At 43.7% G+C, this 21,681-nt stretch overlaps 1 protein-coding gene across 1 annotated transcript; it reads right to left on the bottom strand.

Annotated features, from left to right (window-relative positions):
* Positions 1 to 505: 505 nt before the first annotated feature.
* On the bottom strand, positions 506 to 21,063 carry LOC144133132 (uncharacterized). Its single transcript, XM_077665993.1, has 5 exons — positions 20,935 to 21,063; positions 10,162 to 10,291; positions 5,794 to 5,939; positions 3,148 to 3,280; positions 506 to 2,010 (listed from the first exon to the last, which is right to left on the bottom strand). Exons 4-5 carry the CDS (start codon positions 3,255 to 3,257, stop codon positions 1,752 to 1,754), a joined length of 369 nt encoding a protein of 122 aa, XP_077522119.1. The 5' UTR covers positions 3,258 to 3,280; positions 5,794 to 5,939; positions 10,162 to 10,291; positions 20,935 to 21,063; the 3' UTR covers positions 506 to 1,751.
* Positions 21,064 to 21,681: the final 618 nt, after the last annotated feature.

Raw genomic sequence — 21,681 nt, 5'->3', positions numbered from 1 at the left:
CGCGTCACCTGCGCTCCTGTTGGTTGCTCAATTAAGAGTGAGAACACGCAAGCTTTAATGCTTGCCTATAGCTCTTCGTTTGGACGGATTGCCTGCAAGAGAGCCTGCCTAAGTTCCTAATGCGGGTTGGTTTAAGTGGGCCCAGTCGAATGAAGAAAAGACGAAAGAATCATGTCAAAATTCCGACGGAATGTTTTTTTCGCTTTGTTGTAATGACATATTTTTGTGTTGAAGTGGGGTGTTTTTCACTATTACTGTAGTTTTTTTCGGTAGCACTATTTAGTAGAGTGTAGTATGTAGCTATTTAGTACTTTTCTATGATAACTGCACAAAATACTGTTGCTGTTACAAAAAAAGTTCTGTTGTTACTTAAAGAATTCATGGACGAAAGCGTTACAGAAAATCATTCCGGCTACATAAAATTTTTTCTTGTGTTCTTCGACTGAAAGACAAACTTTTGCTTTGCTTTCCCAATGACGGAGAAATAACTGAGTGGAACAGAATGTTTGACGTAGTTGACTTTATTAGGAGATGGTCTATGTACACTACACAACACTTCAAAGAATAGCCGTTCCCAAAGCACGGGAAAGACGGCTTGAACAAAAATGCTAACGAACCTTTAATTCGATATTTGCTTTCAAATGTGAAGTTCTTAACGGTTTTAGGGTACGAAAATCTTAGGCACACTCTTTTCACACGAGAAAGATGAATGTTACACGCACCGGGAACACACACACACATACAAACACGACAAAGCGAGGTTAGAAACTTTTGCCCTTAAAAGAAGAGAACAAGACTTGGGACCTGTTTTACTTTATTCATATCCTATTGCAGGACATCAATATGCAGGTAAAGAAACCATTACTACGTGCTTCTCATTAGTTTGCCGTTCCGTTATAAACTTCATTTATTGTGCTGTTAAAATGAGGCCCGGACATTGCTGACACGCTGGGGCGTCAACAAATTGGGCTCGCTTTATAGAAGTATATTGCAATCATATTTTTTGGCTAAACCTTAAATCTGTTGGTACTTTTCTATTTTTCGTGCCAAGAATGCTGAAATATGTTATAGTAATTGATGGATTAACTTCACTCATCTCTACCTAATATCAACTTTCTTCAGTTTACCCAGTTTTTATACCGTCCGGACAACGTGAGGAGCCTTGATCAAAGTTTTACCAAACTAGCAAGTGTCAAATACGTTGGTAAATTACTACAGGTCAGTCGGGGAAAGTTTGCCAGTACAGTAGTATTTAACGCAGCACATTTCCTAAACCTCATTAGAATAGATTGCTTCCGCGGCATTCTCAGCATCGTTCGCACGATATAAAAGGCCGTCAGTCTCTCTCAGGGTCTTAGAGGTAAAATAGCTTCAAGGAGTCACTTACTGGAAGCTGCTATCTAAATAATATATACCTTGTGTTTGGCGCATGATAGCCTTATAGATACTTATGCGCCACTAAACCGAACACAGCACAACACAAATTATAAATGACCACAGCCGAACAGAATATTATTTGAAAATTTTTTATACGTCTGTTAATATATCATCTCTTTGCAGGCAGAAAAACAAGGTTTAATGCAACTTAGTGCTGCATGCTTTATCTCGCCACATCTCGTTAAGAATTCAATTTTTTTTTTGTTCTTGTCCTTTTCGGTCGCTTTTTTTAAAAGCCACTAATGAAAAACTTCGTATGAAATATCCTACTCAAAGGTCAAAAGATCTCAGCAGGAATAATTGCAAACCGATGTCTAGTTCCTTCGCCCAATGCTGCTGGAGGTTCCCAAAGTGAGCTCGACGAAGTTAGGGATCCTGCGGTCGTTGGGACCAAGCCGTGGGGGCTGCGGCAACGCCTTGCATGCGTTCGAGCCCTTCTTGTGCTGGCCGCAGACCAGGTTGAGTGTTTCGCCGAACATCTGCTCAACCACTCCGGCCATGAAGGCCTTGGCTCCGACGCTTTCGCATGGTGTCAAGGCGTTGGAAATGCAGTCACTCGCGACATGGTAGGCGCTGCGGTGCGTGATAAATGTCACCAGCAAAAAAGAAAAAAAAATATGAGATCACTGCGGCTCCCGCATTGGAGTATGCGTAAGCAGTGAGGCATCCTCGCCCCTCTTTGGCCCTCTATGCCTAAATTAGACATGTTCCATCATTGCCCATATTGAGTGTTCAAATTTGGCGCCACCCTTCGCTCCGTCCACACTTCCCGTTTTTCAGATTTGACGCCACGCTTTACCTCCGCCCACTTCCGGTGTTTTCAAATTTGGTGCCACTTTTGCTCCTGCCCCGCCAACTTTTTGGATATTTTGGCTCTAATTAGTCACCTAATTAACCCACCTTAACCATTTTGTCACTTGCACATCCTTTTTCGATGCTCTATCTGACGATGTATTCTTTTTCTGATATACCAACTAGTTCCTCCGTTATAGGACCGAGATTATCTAGTCCATGCCGAAACCGCTTACTTAGCCATGCAATGCTTACGGATTAAAAAAAATAAGAAAGCGGTAAATATATTTTCCTATCGACCGGACGAAGCACTTAGTTCAACTTACTAAATGACAAATAAACGAAAGGTAATTCAATTAATTCTCGCTCTGATGGCAACAACAACAACAAAAACGCATGTCTACCCTTGTTTAGTTGGCTTCCTTCATATGTACCCTCTTTGCCAAAAGTAACCGAGGAGCAGGTTTTTGCTCTGTTAATTTTGACCGAAAAGTGCCAAAACGCAAGGGCAGGGATTCACGTTACTTTACACATATTCAGAGCTTATGGGCTGCCATAAGTGCGCGGCTAAGAAACAGGCCATCGTTGCCCGGTTACTTTTGGTAAAGACGGTACCATGAGCAAGCGCCTCGTTTCCTCCAATTTTTCCTTCAGCGCGCGCACAAAACATGCACACGAACGTGGGAGTGAGGAAAAAACCGACATATAGGTGACATACATGCGTGTACACATTTATACAGTCCCCAGCAAAAGTTTACGGGATATGCGACGAACGCGCACACGCACATAAATTCAAGTTTTTCTCAGTGCACACACACACAAACACGCACGCACGCACACGCGCACGCACGCACGCACGCACATAGATTCATGTTTATTCTTAGTGCATGTGCTACGGCATGGCACTTATATACTGACCAGCATGTAGAGGGAATGACGTCCTTCCTGGCACCCTTGACGACGGCACGCTCCAGAACGTCGTGGAAAGATTTTACGCACTTATGGAGTTTATCGCCGACGGAGTTCATGCACTTGATCAGCCCCTGGTAATCTGCACAGTGTACGCAGGACAGAAAGCGTCAGTTAGGAAACACAAGCGCTTGAGTGCTGGCTTGTCGTAGGCGTGTCTCTATATGCGCGAATCGCATAATATTACACTCTGTGGGGCTAGATGGTGCATGGTTTCGTAAAAAGACGAACCGCAAAACAGACTGCACACAAGGAAGATAGATTTGCCGCGGTGGCTGAGTGGTTATGGTGCTAGGCCGCTGAACCGAAAGACACGGTTCGACCCTGGCTTGGTAGAGGAATAGAAACAGCACATACGGTCAAGTTTACTAAAATAGAATTAAGTCAGTTGTGATATCTTATGTACTAATCTTGCGCATATTTTGAAGCATGTGGCAGCGAAGTACGAAGTATCTGCGGTGTTTTCCAGCCCCAAAAAACTTTCTTCCTTGTGCTGCAAAACTGATTCCACCAAATGAAAGAGAGCAGGATATCCAAAAAAGCATATGAATTCCTTTGGGACGCGTACGGTGAGCGTTGTTTATCAGATCCGGCTACGTGCCGAAAATTAGAAAATGGCCAAACTGGCCGATGTATCACTGATCGTCTAGCAGACTATAATCTCGCGTGGAAAAACGGCACGTGTTCTCACATAGCGGATCGTTGTAAAGCTTCTGGGGAAGAAAAGAAAATACACGATCCGAGACTCCAAAAAACAAAGATTCTAAACAGAGCATAAGCACGACAGCACATGAACTGGTCGAGATATTCCACATCAAAAGAACTGGGAGAGAGTGCATGAGCCATGCATCTATAGGGTTTATAAAAATGAAAGTGCATACTTAGATAAAATATATTGATGCTCGTCTTAGGCTGCCCTGCCCAATTTGTTCTTGCAGACTTCTTGCATGCATGTACTGTGTCTGCTTTCAACTCTCGCCCTCATTTTGCTGTATATTAACTCCAATCAGCTGTGAGTAAACAATTGCGAGTAGCGCCTGTCTTATATCGTATCGTATCTCTTCTTTGTATGTTGTCTTTTTTCCACTTCGTCTTTTTACTAAAGTTAATCGATAGACTGTGGAGGTATTGCGTAAACGAAGTTTGGCATTTTAGTGGACTAGAAAAAAAAATCTATGCAGCAGGTTGTACAGCGAGTCCAAATGCATGAACTCTGAATGTCGTGTAAAATCCATCTGAAGCATGACCCTGTTGAGGGGGCTAATAAGTACAAAACAATAGTAAGCGCTGTTTTAAGGTTACGATGACAGGTTAATTAGCAATGTCGTTTGTCTCATATCCGAAAATGCTAGTCTAAAATAGTTTTCAACGACAAAGAGTCTATGATCGCAATTTTTTTTATATTGCAAGAGTTCACTATAATATTCAGTATACCTGTAGACCTCCCGTCGGCAATGTTTTATTTTTTTGCTATTAACATTTTTCCTATCTACCAAAATGTTCCCCATTGGTTTTATATAGTAGTCTTAACTGCTCACAACGACGGACTTCCAATGAGGATCCCAATATCAAGGACCTGACGCTGCGTGTGGGCTTCGCCCTTTGGAGCTGGAGCTCACACTTTCAGCGTGGAACACAGGAGAGTTTTGCAACCTCCGCCTCAAGGCACTGGACCTTGGACTGCGCCTTCGTCTTCCACGTAACTTAGCACGTCGCGAAGCAACATTGTTATGCCGTTTATGGATCGGTGCTTTGATTTTACCAACCACTATGCTTTCCAGTATGGGGATGGCTGACTGCCCTGCCTGTGAAAGTTTTGGTTGTGAGGAAACCATCGCTCATCTTCTCTGTGAGTGCCCTGCATTCGCGAGTGCAAGACATACACTGTGTTGTGCCCTGGATTGCCTCGATCCTCGCCCATTAACACAGCAAAAGATCCTCGGTCCGTGGCCACAGCAGTCGACTGCCCTCAAGGCATACAAGGCACTCTTTGCCTACTTGAGAGCGACTGGATTGAGTGACAAATTGTGACAGCGTTGTGCATGTGTGTGTGTTATGCCTTTTGCCCCCTCTCTCTTCCTCCTTTTAGTCCCCTAATTCCTCTTCCCCAGTGCAGGGTAGCCGACTGGATCTCCTTTCTGGTTAACATCCCTGCCTTTCCCTCCTCCTCTTTATCTATCTATCTTAACTGCTAGACGCGATCGATCGAAAAGCTTTAAAAATATTTTGCTATGCATCACAAGAGTGTACTATTATCTTCAATATTTTTATAACAGAACCTTAATTTATCTAAATATTCAACATTTTTGTATGTCGGACATGTGTCATGGAGATGTAATTCATTGTGCGAATTGACTTCAGAAGCATAATGAAAGTCAGAACTTTTTCGAAGTACCAACTTTGATGATGCACAAAAGTAGGCAGCGACCACAGTAGTGTCCAATACAACGCCTTTCAGTGGATGCTTTTTGTGTGCGCAGAGAACAGCATTATCTCCCTAAACATAACGCAATACCAAAAGGCGAACAAGAAATGTGTTATCCTATCCCTTGCTACACCGCCCCTTTAAGGTGAAAGGGAACGGGTCCGACTAACTTTTGTACGCCTCCGAGCCAATTGTGCAGATGGCCTCGATGTTCTCCTCCAGGGCCTTCACAGATACCAGCGCCGCAGCCTGGGACAATCCCTGTGTGCATTCCTTAATGAACTTCAAGGTGCATGGGATCTGCGTTTTGTCCTTGCTGAAACGAAAACACAGCAGTTTTAGTAACGAAGCAGCAGGCAGAACATTCAGAGCAGTACCTTCTAAGACTTATGATGGTGATGATGATATTTATCGCGTTAAGACAGCTGTGGTCTAAAAGTGGCATGGCGCAAATTGCTTTCGTCTCATAAGGTGGTACGAAAGGCCCATTTTCCAAGCATATCGACCAGCCGCGGTGGCTCAGTGGTTAGGGTGCTCGACTACTGATCCGGAGTTCCCGGGTTCGAACCCAACCGCGGCGGCTGCGTTTTTATGGAGGAAAAACGCTACGGCGCCCGTGTGCTGTGCGATGTCAGTGCACGTTAAAGATCCCCAGGTGGTCGAAATTATTCCTGAGTCCTCCACTACGGCACCTTTCTTCCTTTTTTCTTTCACTCCCTCCTTTATCTCTTCCCTTACGGGGCGGTTCAGGTGTCCAACGATATATGAGACAGATACTGCGCCATTTCCTTTTCCCCCCAAAACCAATAAAGAAAGCATATCGCCCGTGAGATGCCGATCACCAGGCCAAGGGAAAGCTTGTAACCATTGGAAACTGTTGGGTTCCCGGCGACATCGGGGTTCGAACCTTGCACCTCCCGCATACGATGTCCGAGCGTTATGCATGCTAAGTGAAAGATCTTTGCTCAGTACTGTATTAGCAGAAACGTTGAAGGGTTTTGGTAGAAACGGGTGCGAATTGCACAAAGTAGCAGCCTTATCATATTGGCTATTGAGTGTGCGTTTAGGTTAGTTATTGAAATGAAATAAAGTATGCTTATAATTTAGGCCAACATGACAACACTGTTCTCACTTATTCTTGGCTGTCCGTCCTAACTCAGTTTCCAGTTATTTCTTAGAGTGTCATGCAGCCGCCGCAACGGCTACAAAAGTGGCTATGACTTCTCACTTGTATTAAAATTAGATTGGTGGCTTCCATAGAAGTGACTGTCATTGAACTCGCAAGTTTCACAGTTTATTCATTGCCGATAAGCTTTCTCTACCCGGAGATTTCTTTTCAGGGATTGGTATCCAGAACGTTTTTACTTCTATTTTTGCGGCTTGCCGGTGTCTCGCATCGGAAAGGTTGCAAATAAAAAGCGATGCGTCTCGAAACTTTTTTGCTGCACTCGACAATAAGGCTCTCCGGCCTTCATGTTCCCCGCCGATTAATGCTGCCGAAACACAACAAGGGCCTTGTTTTGCAACAACTTTTTCCCGACTTGTTCTTTATCTTTTGTATCAATGGTAGCAGTGGCTTGTGAAGTCATTACTGGCAGCTAAACAAGAAAGGTCGTTAGTATAGAACGTTAGTATAGAACAAGGTTGTGACTAGTGGAGACGAACCGGAGAAATGAGAAAAAAAGTCATTAAAGAACGTTTTAACTGCCCAGGAAGGCCGCTAAAACCTAAACTCTTATCCTTGTAACGTGCCGTCCTGCTAGACAACGATTTGGGCACATTTTGACTCGACTCGAATCAGCAGTTCACTTGATGCTCACTTACAAATGGCACACGTTGATTCATGACGCTGTAAGATCTGTATGCATTAAACCGCTAAGGTATTTTTCTCATTAGGTGCAATTTAGACGAGGACAAGGCAAAATATTTGTAAATTTCTTTGAAGAACAAGACTTTGCTTGTTACTAGCGGCGCGGGCATCTTCATTAGCACTGAAATATGTTTCGGCGTCCAAAGTCCAGTTATAACCTGGTTGGCTTCGCAGTGACACGAGGTCCAGTTGAAAAGACACTGAAGAAAAATTAAAAATATTCATTATCGCCGCATTAACGCGTTCTAATTACAAAAGCACAACCCCCACCGAAAACAGAGCTTTCATAACTTAAAAAAGTCCAAGAAACTAAAAATGCAGATGTCACCACTGCCCGGCATATATCGCAAGTAAAGTGCAAGGGTCGAAATCGAGTTTTGTGCGCGGATCGCGGAGTGTAGGCTATACCGTTCACTTACACTTACACGTTACATAAGCCAGAAATAGCCGGAGAATCACTCATTACTGAGCACAGTAATTGGATGGAGATTGCCTCAGTGACGCATTAAAGGTCCACTACAGGGGTTGCTTAGAGGTTACCATATTCTACCGATACTTGTAGGGTAGATTATTCTCTCGTTTCTGATTACACCCACCAAGTTCGGCAGCCATGTGACATTTCATTCAGGCGTAAATCGACTTTAAAGCTCGTCGTTTCTCTGCTCTCAGCTCGGATAGTTTCTAAGGGTAACACTGTGTTTCCGACGTCACAAACATTCCCAACACATTGACAGTCGCTCCTTGCTTCAGCAACAAACTTTCCTGATCTAGTACAATGTGTTCATCCTGCTGACTTTGTGTAAGAAATGTGGGATTTATGCAGTGTGTACAGGACTCGTATTTTTTTTAATTCTAAGACTTGTCATGTGGCATAAAAAGAGGCTGTCGATAAACTAAAGGACTTGTAATTGCCATTTTGTTCTGTAATTAACCTTTTGTCTATTCTGTGTTTTGATTTGATCACTTTCCTGACCATTATGTACGGGAGGTCCCAATTCAGCTCCGACTATGGGAATAGCTATTTCGTATAAAATATCTTTCCACTAAATAAAAACCGATTTTGATTCGGCACTGGGTGGCCTTAAGCATTTTATAAAAACACTCGAACTTTTAAGTCGGTACTTCAACCATCAAATACTCACATGAGTTTTTTTTCTGTTAGTATTTGCGACGTCACCGCGGCGTACCGCGATGCATTGGCCCTGGTGACCGACTTGAGTTTCGGTTTTTGGACTGCTGCTCTTGCTGTTTTAATATGGATCCACTCAGCATTTTGCAAATTAGTTGTGGTGGATGGAAGGCTTCTAAGGAATCTGATGCGACTATCAGTTAAATATTTTCGAAAGAAAACCCCCGGAGTTGCTCTTTAAGGGCTACTAGGACGTAAAGACTGGGACTCTAACGTAAACACTGGGGCTAGACACTTTTTTTAATTGGTTTTTGGGGGAAGGAAATGGTGCACTATCTGTCTCATATATCTTTGGACACCTGAACCGCGCTGTAAGGGAAGGGATAAAGGAGGGAGTGAAAGAAGGACACTTCGTTGCCGTTTTCCTGCAGCAGGTCAATGCCGGAGGACCTCATGCTACGCTAGAAGCTTTAAAAGTGCTCCAGATATCGGACGTGCCTGTTTCGTAGAAGCATGGGCCTTGGATCGCAGTGGCAACCAAGAGCGTTGCTGACTGCTGACATAGTTGCACATATACGCACCGCTATTCTGTCGAAATTGTCATCCATCATAACCCCGGCCTCTGCGAATAGTTATAGACGTGAAGCCTTCGAACACGGCCATGTGCTGCGCGATGTTAGTGCAAGTTAACGAATCCCAGGTGGTCGATATTAATCAGGAGTTGTCCACTGTCATAGCTTCATGAAGTTAAACCCACATACAATACCGCTTCATACCATGCCACAACATACCATACAATACTACACCATTTCGTACCGTACAGAATTACATCATCCCATGCCGTTGCATGCTGTTCCATACCGTACCTTACCATGCACTACTTACTTGACCATACCATGCCATACCATGCCATACCGTACCACATTGTGCCGTACCCTATCAAATCGTACTATACCATTCAATGCCACATCTTACCTTACCAGGCCACCCAGCTGGCTCAGTGGTTATGGCACTCGGCGGTCGAATTTCGATGGAGGCGAAATTATAGAGGCCCGTGTACTCTGCGATGTCAGTGAACGTTAAAGAACCCCAGGTGGTCGAAACTTCCGGAGCCCTTCACTACGGCGTCCCTCATAGCCTGAGTCGCTTTGGGACGTTGAACCCCCGTAAACCATAAACCTTACGTTACCATAAAATATACCACACCATCATAGCCTCTTTAAACCTCCTCGCCCCAAGAACTGTTTTTTAAATTTTGTGTTTTCATGAAGTAAATAATAAAAATAATAAAATTGAATCGCATTAGATTGTAACTTATCGCCGTCAGATCGTAATAATAAAAAGAACTCCTGCAGTCGTTATGAGGCACTTGAATTTGGACACGATGAAGAGGGCCTCATTGATCCGGCTGGAGACCCTACCATGCCGTCAGCGAAGGGGACCTGCTTCCTACCCAGGCGCGGCATTTCTTTGAACCTCCTCGCACCACCTCATTTCCTTGACCGGTGTCCCGCATGATGGGCGCACGTCCGCACTTACGCGCATCCTTCGTCGAACTCCTGGCCGGACTCGTGGAGGTGCGGGCTCTTGTAGTAGGGAACGAAATCGTCTCCGCATGCCCGCAGAGTCTCGATCTTGCAGCCTTCCTTCAGTTGCGCCTGGCACGCACCTGTAGCAGAATTGGGGTCTCAGTGTATGCGAGGACAGGGACAAATGAGCGTTTGACGTCGTATATGGGCCACTTTTTCTTTGCAAAGTAAGGCGCGCGAAATCTTTGAGGCCTTCCAGATTGGGAAAGAGCGATTTTTGTGTAAGTTCACTATCGGAAGCGCTTACGTGTAAGGAAATGGATTTTTTTGATTATCATACTTAAAGATGACTTCCCCTGGCTTGACGCATGTTGCTCGCCGGTCTCTTCTGAATAAAAGCTTTAGCTCTTAGTCCAGCCCGTCTCGTATGCTATTCTTATTTCTGCGTGCATCTTCTCTTCCTGGTAGTAAGCCTTTTGAACATGCACTGCCAACAGGCTCAACATTCAGCCTAGCTTTAGTCTAAGTGATGACCAATTTGGCATAGCAATAGCAGACAACGCAAACACGCTACTCATCAACAGGGTCATTGACAGACAAGAGACGCAGTCACGAAGTGAAGCAGAAATAACCACTATAACGGACATGAAGCCATTTTATATTTACATGAGCTATCACCAGGTAAAGAAGTTCCATCGTACATTGATTCTACAGAAATCGATGGAAATATAAGTGATAACAGCGTCTTCCGGCAGCAGCTGATATCTTCACTGAGCATGAATAAAGATAATGAGAAAGTATTTGGATCCCGGCTCATAAGTATATGCTTCGAAACAAAACGGCTAACTCGTCAGCCCATGTGAATTTGGACCGAGAAAAAAACATTCCCAGTGAGCGGAATCTGACGCATCGTGAGAAAAAAATTCAGCCCACTGAATCCTCGGCTGTATCTCAGCTCCGTATTCATCTTCACAAAACATCACTGACAAGCGAACAAGGACCACTGCTCCAACAATTACAAATAGGATTCCTGCACACATAACTTAGACGCTTTACAATATATGGTTTTCCGCAGACCCAACCATCTACACGTAAATTTTACAATAAGCGATCCTTTTCCTCCTGACATATTTTATTCGACTGCTCAGAATCAAACAGGTTCATTGTCAAAACCACGAAGCGAAAACTCTTGCACAGCCTTTGAACCAGTTTGGCAGATTACAGCGACAAATTCAACATACCATAGCTAATTTGGTTGAATACATAAAATAAGGATTACAACTACACCAGGACTAAACAGTAGAGGCAGATACCCTTCTAGCCGCCGCGGTGGCTCAGTGGTTATGGCACTCAGTGTTTATGGCCGCGGAGGTCAAATTTCGATGGAGGCGAAATTCTAGAGGCCCGTGCACAGTGCGATGTCAGTACACGTCAAAGAACCTGGAGCCCTTCACTACGGCGTCTCTCATAGCCTGAGTCGCTTTGGGACGTTAAACCCCATAAACCATAAACCAAACCATAAGCAGATACCCTTCTACATGGTGCATCCAAAGGCGCCGCCTACTAAAAAAAAAAAGTTTCCTCCTTCTTTGCATGAATTCTACAGGTAGCGGTTAGGTGAATATGCGAAGGGCGCTTAGCATTTTCCAACCCTTCACGGTTGTACGATGTGCCACATATGACGCATAACCTCTGACCTGTCAGTGGCGCAACCACGTGTCTCGTATCGAAGGCGCACTCGGCGCTCAGTGGAGGACAGTACGCGCATGAGGATCTTTCTCACTGCCTCGTTCTTTATCCTTCTGAGAAGCGCCAGGTTTTAAATCCGTCGCCAGTGTCGACTTACACTTCCTGATCTAGCACTGTCTAATGTGCTGTTGCAATCCAGTTTCGTAGCACATAGCACTAATTTACTTCGATACCTGGTTAACAAGCACTGCCACGTAAAAGCGTGTGTGCGTTCTCGTTGCGTTGAATTTTATGCACATAGCCTACTGAAGCTATAATGCGCCAAACACAAGAGTAAATTTGTCGGGCTGCTACGTTTGTGCAAATATGAATTTAAAAAATTTGTTGCAGTCAAACATCAACTTCAAAGAATCAGAAGGCACTAAAAAAATCTACAATTATGTGTTATCTTAAAAATGGTTCAATGTAAAAGCGTGGTAACTATTTGCGCTGTTTTCTCATTTTTATTCAAAAGACTATAAAGTGGGTTGCTACGATTTCTTTTCCGAAAGCTTCAAATAGAGGCTTCTCTTATTTCCTGACTACGAGGCTGTGTGTAAGGTACATGTCAAACGCGAAGACTGCACCAAAACCATTTCCATAAAATCATCCTGATGTCAGCTGACTGCCGCTTTACTAGTCTAATTTTGTTATTTACCTGATTAAACCGTAAAGTCTGTCATGATTTATCTTTCTCTAATTCAGCGTCCAAAACTTGTGCGAGCTTCTGAAGGTTGCTCTGAACACCTCTGCGCACTTTAACTTCTTTTATTTCTATTATTAAGCAGTAGTAACAATGGAAATTATCGGATCTGCTAGGAATTTCCATTAGACATAACAGTCTCTAAAAGAATGAAAGACCGGTCTTGGCTGCAGTCTCATTGCTTCAATCCGAGCAACTGCGGGGTCTCTCAGGAATCATTTCCCGGAAAGAAAGATATCATATAAAAGCCTTGAGTTTGTTTTTGCTACGGTCACGCGCATTGGCGCCTCCTAAAGTCTATACTCGGCTGAGATTGTAACAACGGTCACGCTCTCACATTATCGTCACTCATTCCTTGGCCAGCGTACGTACACGTGTACGTGTATGTTTGTGCCCGAAACGTCATAGCTGTTTCTGACATTGCTGATTATAGTTTTATTTAAGAACTAATATAAGCACCAAACGGCCGAGCAGATCAAATATTTTTTCTCTGAGTTGGTGTTGCAGTTGGGCCTCCCTTCAAATTCAGTTTATGAGGTGTCTTTCTCGAAGCGAAGCCCCATAAGGAAAAATGAACACACATGAAAATTTTGAGCTCTAGGGGTGCAGCTACTGTAAAAATCGCTCCCACAGGAGTACAGAATTCTGAAACTATCGTTCCATAGCAAAGAAGAATTACTCCCTCTGTTTCCAGAAAAATCTCTCAAAATGTTCAATAAAAAATTGGCCGTGGCTTAACTTGGCGAACCCTAGAATTCAGCGAAAAGGAAGCACGCTTGCTAAGCGTCATAGGCTCGTCCATGGCAGCTCCGCTACACGCTCGCGACAGCCGTTCTGTATATACCCACTCGACCACGTGTCTGTGCCGTGGTATCGCATGATCTCATGACACCCCCATCGGATGTCATCACGTGGCTTCACACCACCCCATCGGATGTTCTTAAAAAGGTCAACCCTAAGGTCACCCAATGTCAAAGGTCAGAGGCCAACTAAAGGTCATAGGTGAAGGTTAGGTGCCAAGGGTTCGGCACCATAACTGTACCACATGTGGTCATACACGGCTATCCTTGGTTGGACTGGAGGTCGTTCAAGGTCATTCTCCGGCCTACGCAACGACGGCTTTACCTAGCGTAGTGAAGCTTTTCGCTTCAAAAATGGACTTCTAAAAATGCATTTATGAATTTACTCAAAGACTCCTAAATGACCTCTAGAAGTCAATATTCACCTTAAACACCCTTTCAGAAAATTTTTATGGTTTATCGCCATAGAAAGTCCTCAAACGGATTAAAAAAAACTGTTGTAGCTTTCCGTTATTGCAAACTGGAGGAGGGAATACAAAGTTCACAATCTTCTATTTTTGCATTTCCCTATTTCCCTGAGCAGATTACCTGCTTTTATTTGAAAGGACATAATTAACTTTTACCCGATAGCATAACATCATATACATTATTATGTCTGTTTAGTTAGTGATGAGTTTTAAAACGTCGCATTTTTCGCATGTTTTGATGCCGGATTGTCGTGGCATAATCATGACGATCGCGTTGGAACCAAAATTACCACGTTTGTTGAAGCATTGCTTCAGCTGACATATACGGTACTGCTTCCTGTGTTAAATTGTAATTTACAACTAATTCTAAGCACAACTTAATTATAGTCGACTCATATAAGGTACTACGTCGCATACGAAGAAAAGGTAAAAATTTATTTAGCAAAAAAATTGCGGTGAAGGTTATTTTAAAGAACAAATTCAACAACTCCATCATACCTACCTTTTTAACGTTCCCTTATAGTGACTGCTTATAACTTATATGATCTCAGGTTGTTTCTCTTAAAGCAAAACCTGTGAGGTAATCCCTAGCAATGTCTCCAGGGTACGCACATTGAGCAAAGGCATTCTCTACACCCATTATGCCTATATTTAAGAGGGGTTGTTTCGCGACCAAAAACTATCGTTCTCAAAGCTGAAATGCTAAGCGCCCATACAACTTTTATCAAAATACCGCGTATATAACCCACGCAGAGAAGGAGAAAACTCCATTTTGCAGTCGGCATCTTGCGATGCCTTACACACAGTGTCTCTGTACCATAGTTTTTATTGTTCTAGTGTAGTTGTAATCCTGATTCTGCGTGTTCGATCGAAATTAGCTGGTCTGCTCAATTTGTCTATGTAGTCTGCCGCACTGGTCTGAAGGATGCGAGATATCTCAGAACGAAAGGTCTACTTCACGACGAAAGTTGCTGAAGCCGCTTCATCGCTGCAGCCTGACCTTGAATTGACCTTCTGAGCCTGAATAAATTCAAATAAATATTGCCGCAACCGGGTTTTGAACCCGCAGCGGCGCGGACAGATCAGCTTCGCTGGCCCATGCACGAGAGCGCTATATACGCAATCGCCGCAGCTATCATGACGCGTGTTAAATTGCAACACATTTTCGTTCTGTGCATTGCACATAGTCGTCTTCATCAACTAATATCGTCGCCAGATGTGCCGACGATCCAGAAAAGCAAAACCGTGACCCAATCAGGCTAAACACACGCTTTCACACGTCTACTCGGTTTAACCACGTTGAAACTCTACCCAATAAAATAATCCAATAAAATGTATGACGTCGAGGAGGGTAGCTTGTTTTAAAATTTCCTTTTAGGGGTTGGCTGTGTGGGAAACCCTATGTTGTATTTCGTTTAAATGATGTGCGGGAATACTGTTTGTACTTGTTGGAGCAGTGGTACTTCTTCGCTAGTGAGTGATTTTGTGTAGGCGGGTGCAGGCCGTGCTTTAAATGGGCTGCGTCGTATCTCACGATGCATCAGATTCCGTCCATCGGGAATTTCGGTGTCCAGTAAATACTACAACCGGCTATTGAGTATACTATTTTTTGTTGCCAGGCATATATGCATATCGCCGGGGGTCGAAGTACCTCCTCGCTAGTTTTATTTATGCTTAGTGAAGATTTTGCCCGTGAAAACGAAGCTCGACCTTTATTACGCTTTTTTCTTCTCACATATAGGTTATTGTTACTTGGTATGGGGAAATACTACTGTGTCAAATACACAAAAAACTTTTTACACTACCGAAAAAAAAATGCTACGAATCCTTACAAGTGCTACCTTTGACGCCCCGACTCGCCCCATAAGACAGAGATATAAAATTATTCCGGTTAATAAGCTATTTGAGTACAGGTTTGCCTGCTTTTATAAAAAAATATCACGGCACGAAATTACCCTTTTTTGAGCCGCATTGTTCCTCTTGTACCATATGCCACACCCTATGCAACTAGATACCATGGAATGTTTGCAATACCCAGATTCAGAACAAACTACGGTTGTGCGATGTCAAAATATATTCTTCCGAAATGTTTGAACACCCCTCTATATAGCAATTTAACAAAAATGACTTCTTCTGCACTTAGGGAACTATTCATTGACTGAGTTGTATTTTGTTACTCTGTTGAATGTTTTTACCTGTCATTTCTCTTTTTTTGCTTCTTTCTCTAACAATGTATAATGACTCTCATGTGTAGCTGTCTCTGCTAATGCTGCCAACTTCTAAGGGTGACGAAGCTTGTCAAGCGGTCATTGCGAACCGCTTTTTTTCGTCACCCACAGTTTTTGTAAGACAAAAGCTAAAATGAACTTGACTTCACTTGACTTGACTTGATTAGTTGCTATCGACAGACGCAAACGGCTTCTTTTGAATCCAGTCTTCATTTAGTGATAGCTCCTGTATATATTCAAAAAGTTTTCGCTACTGTGACAATTTAAGGTCATGAACCGACATAATTTAAATACGCTTCCCGTACGCACCCCTCTACGTGATATAATCGATAACTCTGAATGTTCAGACCACGAAAACTTTCAGCTCTGTCTCAGAGTGTTACGTAGAAGAACACACTCACGCTTTTCAAACTTTCTTTGAATTCTCCTAAATATCCATGCCCTGTCATGAATGGTCTCTAATAGTTGTGTATTGCTGAGTGGTATTTTTTCTTTCCCTGCATAGACTGATATGCATGTCTTGCTGCGTTGTCTGTTTTCTTCAGTTTGCCCTTTTCTAATAATAATAAAAATTGGTTTTTTGGGGAAAGGAAATGGCGCAGTATCTGTCTCATATATCTTTGGACACCTGAACCGCGCTTTAAGGGAAGGGATAAAGGAGGGAGTGAAAGAAGAAAGGAAGAATAGGTGCCGTAGTTGAGGGCTCCGGAATAATTTCGACCACCTGGGGATCTTTAACGTGCACTGACATCGCACAGCACACGGGCGCCTTAGCCTTTTTCCTCCATAAAAACGCAGCCGCCGCGGTCGGGTTCGAACCCGGGAACTCCGGATCAGTAGTCGAGCGCCCTAACCACTGAGCCACCGTGGCGGGGCTCTTTTCTCATTCTTCGTTTTTTGGCCCCTGCTTATTGCCCCATAGGAGTGTGAGAGTCAGTCAAGCTATTCAGGTGCTGTGATGATACCCCGCCTATGTAGACATTTTCTGTATGTGAGACCCCGAATGAAGTTCATTCACTCCGACCTGGGCTTAGGGAAGGGTTCCGTAATTTATTTGCCACGTGTCGAAAGATATGAAGGCAAAACAAATTGTGCGTGCACTAAAACGGCTGTTCACAGAAATGAGGCTAATGGCGTGATTCTGTTATACAGGGGCTTGGTAATTATGGCAGCCTTGGCCCCCGAGAGAAGCGCCAGTTATTTATACTTTCTGAGAACCGAAGACAGCAGTCGGGTATGTCAGAATAAATACGCAATTTTAAGGGTAAACACGCACTGAATGTAAGTCCCGTGCCAGAGAACCTTGCCAAGGGCGATGCCGATGCGCGCTTTGGACAGGCCAAGGACTTCGGCTGCATGGGGTTGTGTCTTTATAACCGCCTCGAGGCACGGACGTCTCCGAAGTGTAAACACAACGGCAATAAAAATCTAATTCTGTATGTTTGCCGAGTGGGGGGAAAGTACGCCGCTTCGGTGAGATGCTTAGCACGCTAAATAATAATAATAATAATTGGTATTTTGGGGAAAGGAAATGGCGCAGTATCTGTCTCATATATCGTTGGACACCTGAACCGCGCCGTAAGCGAAGGGATAAAGGAGGGAGTGAAAGAAAAAAGGAAGAAGAGGTGCCGTGGTGCAGGGCTCCGGTATTGAGTTGAAAATTAGAACGTCTTTTAGTTGATCACTAAAGACTGGAATCAATTTCCTTGAATTACACTCGATAAAAGTATTTTCTAGAATAACGTACGCACAATTGGTCTGCATACGCTAGCAACTATTAATAACAGAAATGATAGAAACCTTAGCAGGAGCCCGTCAAACGTGCGACGTGTATGAACAAAGTTTACTACAATTAATAATAATAATTGGTTTTGGGGGGAAAGGAAATGGCGCAGTATCTGTCTCATATATCGTTGGACACCTGAACCGCGCCGTAAGGGAAGGGTAAAGGAGGGACTGGAAGGAGACAGGAAGAGAGAGGTGCCGTAGTGGAGGGCTCCGGAATAATTTCGACCACCTGGGGATCTTTAACGTGCACTGACATCGCACAGCACACGGGCGCCTTAGCGTTTTTCCTCCATAAAAACGCAGCCGCCGCGGTCGGGTTCGAACCCCTGAACTACAATTCTTGGATCAGGCGAGTGCTATTCCACTAGATGTCTAAATGATACTTTGATTTCCTTGTGAATATTTTTTTTCTGCTGCTGAACTAGATAGAGCCTGCATTTTTTTTCAATGTCCTTCTTTCTATTTCGCTAGTGGATATGTTTTGTATTGTGGCCTTTAACGACCCGAAGCGACCATTACGAACACCGTTGCGTCGGACTCCACGTTAATATCGACCACTTGTAGCTCTTTACCGTGAGCCGACATCCCACAGAACGCTGGAGGTTTTGTGCTTTACTTCCATTAAAGTATTGCCGCCGTGACCGGAATCGAACTTCCAACCTTTGGAGGAGCAGCCGAGCAACAAAGCCACTGAGGCGCCAAGATAGGTCGGCATGTAGATGAGTAATTTTTGAGTAATAATTGTTCAATTTTGTTGAAAAGAAAATTCTTCAAAATATTTAGATGTTTTGCCATGTTTTGCCAAGTCTGTGCAACTGTGAACCGCAACTAGCCTGAGTTTTTGGGCTAATAGTTATCTTCGAGCACTGTTTAACTTTCAAAACTCTGTGAACAAAAACAAAACACAGGAGATCGCCGAATTGCATATCAGTGCAAAAAAAAAAAAAATGAAGCCTCAGCCATTTTACAGGTTGATTTCGCGTTGCATTTAGGAAGTCACATGCAAAGTGCACATGTCGCTATCAACAAGATGTGACTGTGCAGTTTTGAGAAAAGGTGTTCCCAGACAAAATATTGCTCCACCTCAGGCAGAAGTAGCGCTGCGCAGCACATCCCCAGCTGTGTTTCAGTTAACCTTCATTGAAACTGCGCGGTTGCAGGGTTTTTTTTTTCATTTCCCAGAAGTAGCTGTTAATAATGTTTTTGAATTATGCTAGCAGTATATTCCGTGTTCGTCTTTGGAGCGTCAGTAGGCCATTGAATAAATTTCGGGATCCAACAGATAGTCCTATTGACATTCACGGCTCATTTGACCGTGAGGTATAAAACTTGAATTTATGAGAAAAAGTGAGAGAAACCTGCGAAGCTCATTATTTAGAAACTATAAAATGGTTTAATCGGGACTGCATTCGTCCAGATTCGTGCGCTTGATACAAACTAGTGCGCCAGCAAATTCTTCTGACATGCGATAATTCATACGCGCGGAACTTTACATGCAATTTCGCAGCCCCTGATCCGTAAGAGGCTGGATCGGGTAACAGGATATCAGCCTTCCCCGAGCTCTTCTCAGCAATTGTGAGAAACAGAGCTAGATGATAGCTTCCTAGTGGGTCGTGTACCTACGGTGAATTTGCCGTGAATAAGGCAGGGTTTTTTTGGAGCTTTTTTTGCTGCGTGGTCACCAAACGTTCCTTAACGGTTCGTGTTGAGACAGAACAGACCAGCATGAAAGGCGCCAGCGTTTGCGGCTAGCTAGACGACGTCTGGGCTGCATACATAGTAGCAGAACCTCGCACGTGCAAAGAGTTGGATAGGCTAATAGTATCATTAAGAATTGAGCTATTCGATTCTATGTTCAATAATATTATCTTAAAGTTACCTTCGTAAACGACGATAGAGCTAAAAAAAAAAAACTCACTTCATACCAAAGCCGCATAAATGTATTCGATTTTTCATTCATTCCGCGAACAACGGAAGAATGAATATACCCAACAATTCTGGACACAAGCATTTCTGAACGAGAAAGAGTTTATGAGCACAATATTTTTCATATATTGTAAGATCTCACTATAGCTATCAATATCAATATGTCCGCAGATCCCCCGTCGGTAGGCTTGAATTTTTTTTTGCTACTAACGTTTTTGCTATTGTCAAAAGCGTTCCCTATTGGTTTTCTATGGCAGACAACTGTTCGATGCGGGTTATGGAAACACTCTAAAAGAAAGAGTTTCCTACATATCGGAAGAACGGTCCATCGCCTTCAATATTTTCATAGTAACTTGCAATTTTCCAATATTCAAAATTTTTGGCCAAGAATGTTTGACATGGCTCCCGGAACAAGTACTGTACGCGCCTGTGTTTTTATCTGCTATAGGCAGCATCGCGTGCATCTGTTTTGAGACATACTTCCGCCACATCGCTTCATGTTTTGTGCAACAAACCTGTGATTGAAAGCTTTATGGTTTTTACTGAATATGTATTGTCCTAGCCTTTCTGTTCGGATATAGGAGTTGCTTTTATTAGCGTTTTTATTGTAACTCATTTCATGCTTTAGTTCGCTCTCTCTCTCTTTAATTGCACTGTCTGCAAATCCCCACCCCCTCCCGAGCCCTATGCTAATGCCCAATGCGGGCTTTGTGTTTATAATAAATATAAAAGTAGGTAAGCAAATAAATAAAACAGTCAATTGAGATTTGGAGCTGTATGTTCATTTTTTTTCTTCATAAAGATGAACAAAACCGCTTATCTGCACACAAAATTATGTGCTTTTTTTCAGCGTTTCCATATTATTTAAGGTCAATAATCAAGTTGGAGTCCCTATTCGAAGCGGCGCCACTGCTTAATCACCCCAAGGTGTCTCGTAAATCTTCCATACCATCGCGCAGGACCTTATTGAGCGATTAGAAAGAAAAGGTATACTCAAACATCGTTAGAGAAGCAGTCCAATGAGTAGCTTGCATCTGCATTTAGCAACGTCGTGCTACAACAGTTCCACTGTCGCCGTGTCGCGCAAATGACAGAAAAAACAAACAAACAAACAAACCGAACGCATGCAGAAAACGCGCTCACCTAAAACCGACGCCACCACCAGGATCAGGATTCTACCTCCACTGGCCACCGTGCTTCGTGGTACGGTATCCTTCCAGAACTGACGGCCGGGCCAGCACGCGCGGAAACTTTAATACTGCACCCTCTCCATACGCGAAAAGCGTCGAGGGGGGAAGGAGGAGTAACGGTCACAAAGAGCGAGGGAAAGAATAGATTCGTGTCCTCCCACTTCGCCTCTGCTGTTCAGGCCTCATACAGCATCAAGAAGCAACGCAGTGCCATTTGATTCATTCACTATAGTGCAAAAAACAAAAAAAACGAGGACAGAACGAGAAAGAAATGGAGAGAGATAAGATTAAAAGGAAAGTGTATAAACCTTTTCCATTGAACGTGGCGCACGTTCACGTGCTACCGATGCCAAAAGAGAGAAGCGACTGGCGGCCCTGACACATGGATGGGACGGACGAATGCCTCTCAACGTGGCGAGGAGGTTCGACAGCGAGGTACGCTACCTACTCGCCAGGCGGTGGCAACGCTATCGATATCGGTGGCAGTCCTTGACGTCACTAGCTGCTTTACTATTGGCGGCTTATTCTTTCCATCGATTTGCATTTCGAAGTCACGGCCCGCAGCAGTACTTAAAGCCGGATTCGACTTACAAAGCTAAGCGTCCGTAGCCTCAAAGCCGATTTTAAGTGGAGGGGAATGGGCCATAAGTGGCGGACTGTATAAGGTGAGTGAGTGAAGAACTTGACCTCGACGGAGAAA

Source organism: Amblyomma americanum, chromosome 5 (genome assembly GCF_052857255.1).
Source record: "Amblyomma americanum isolate KBUSLIRL-KWMA chromosome 5, ASM5285725v1, whole genome shotgun sequence".
Lineage (NCBI taxonomy): Eukaryota > Metazoa > Arthropoda > Arachnida > Ixodida > Ixodidae > Amblyomma > Amblyomma americanum.
The sequence above is the reverse complement of the archived record's forward strand: the minus strand, read 5'-3'. Positions and strand labels throughout refer to the sequence as shown.

Coding starts and splice junctions, on each gene's coding strand:
- LOC144133132 (XM_077665993.1), bottom strand. CDS start 3,257: ATGAACTCCGTCGGCGATAAACTCCATAAGTGCGTAAAATCTTTCCAC. Junction 2,011..3,147: donor GTCATTCCCTCTACATGCTG/GTCAGTATATAA, acceptor CACGCACCGCAG/CGCCTACCATGTCGCGAGTG.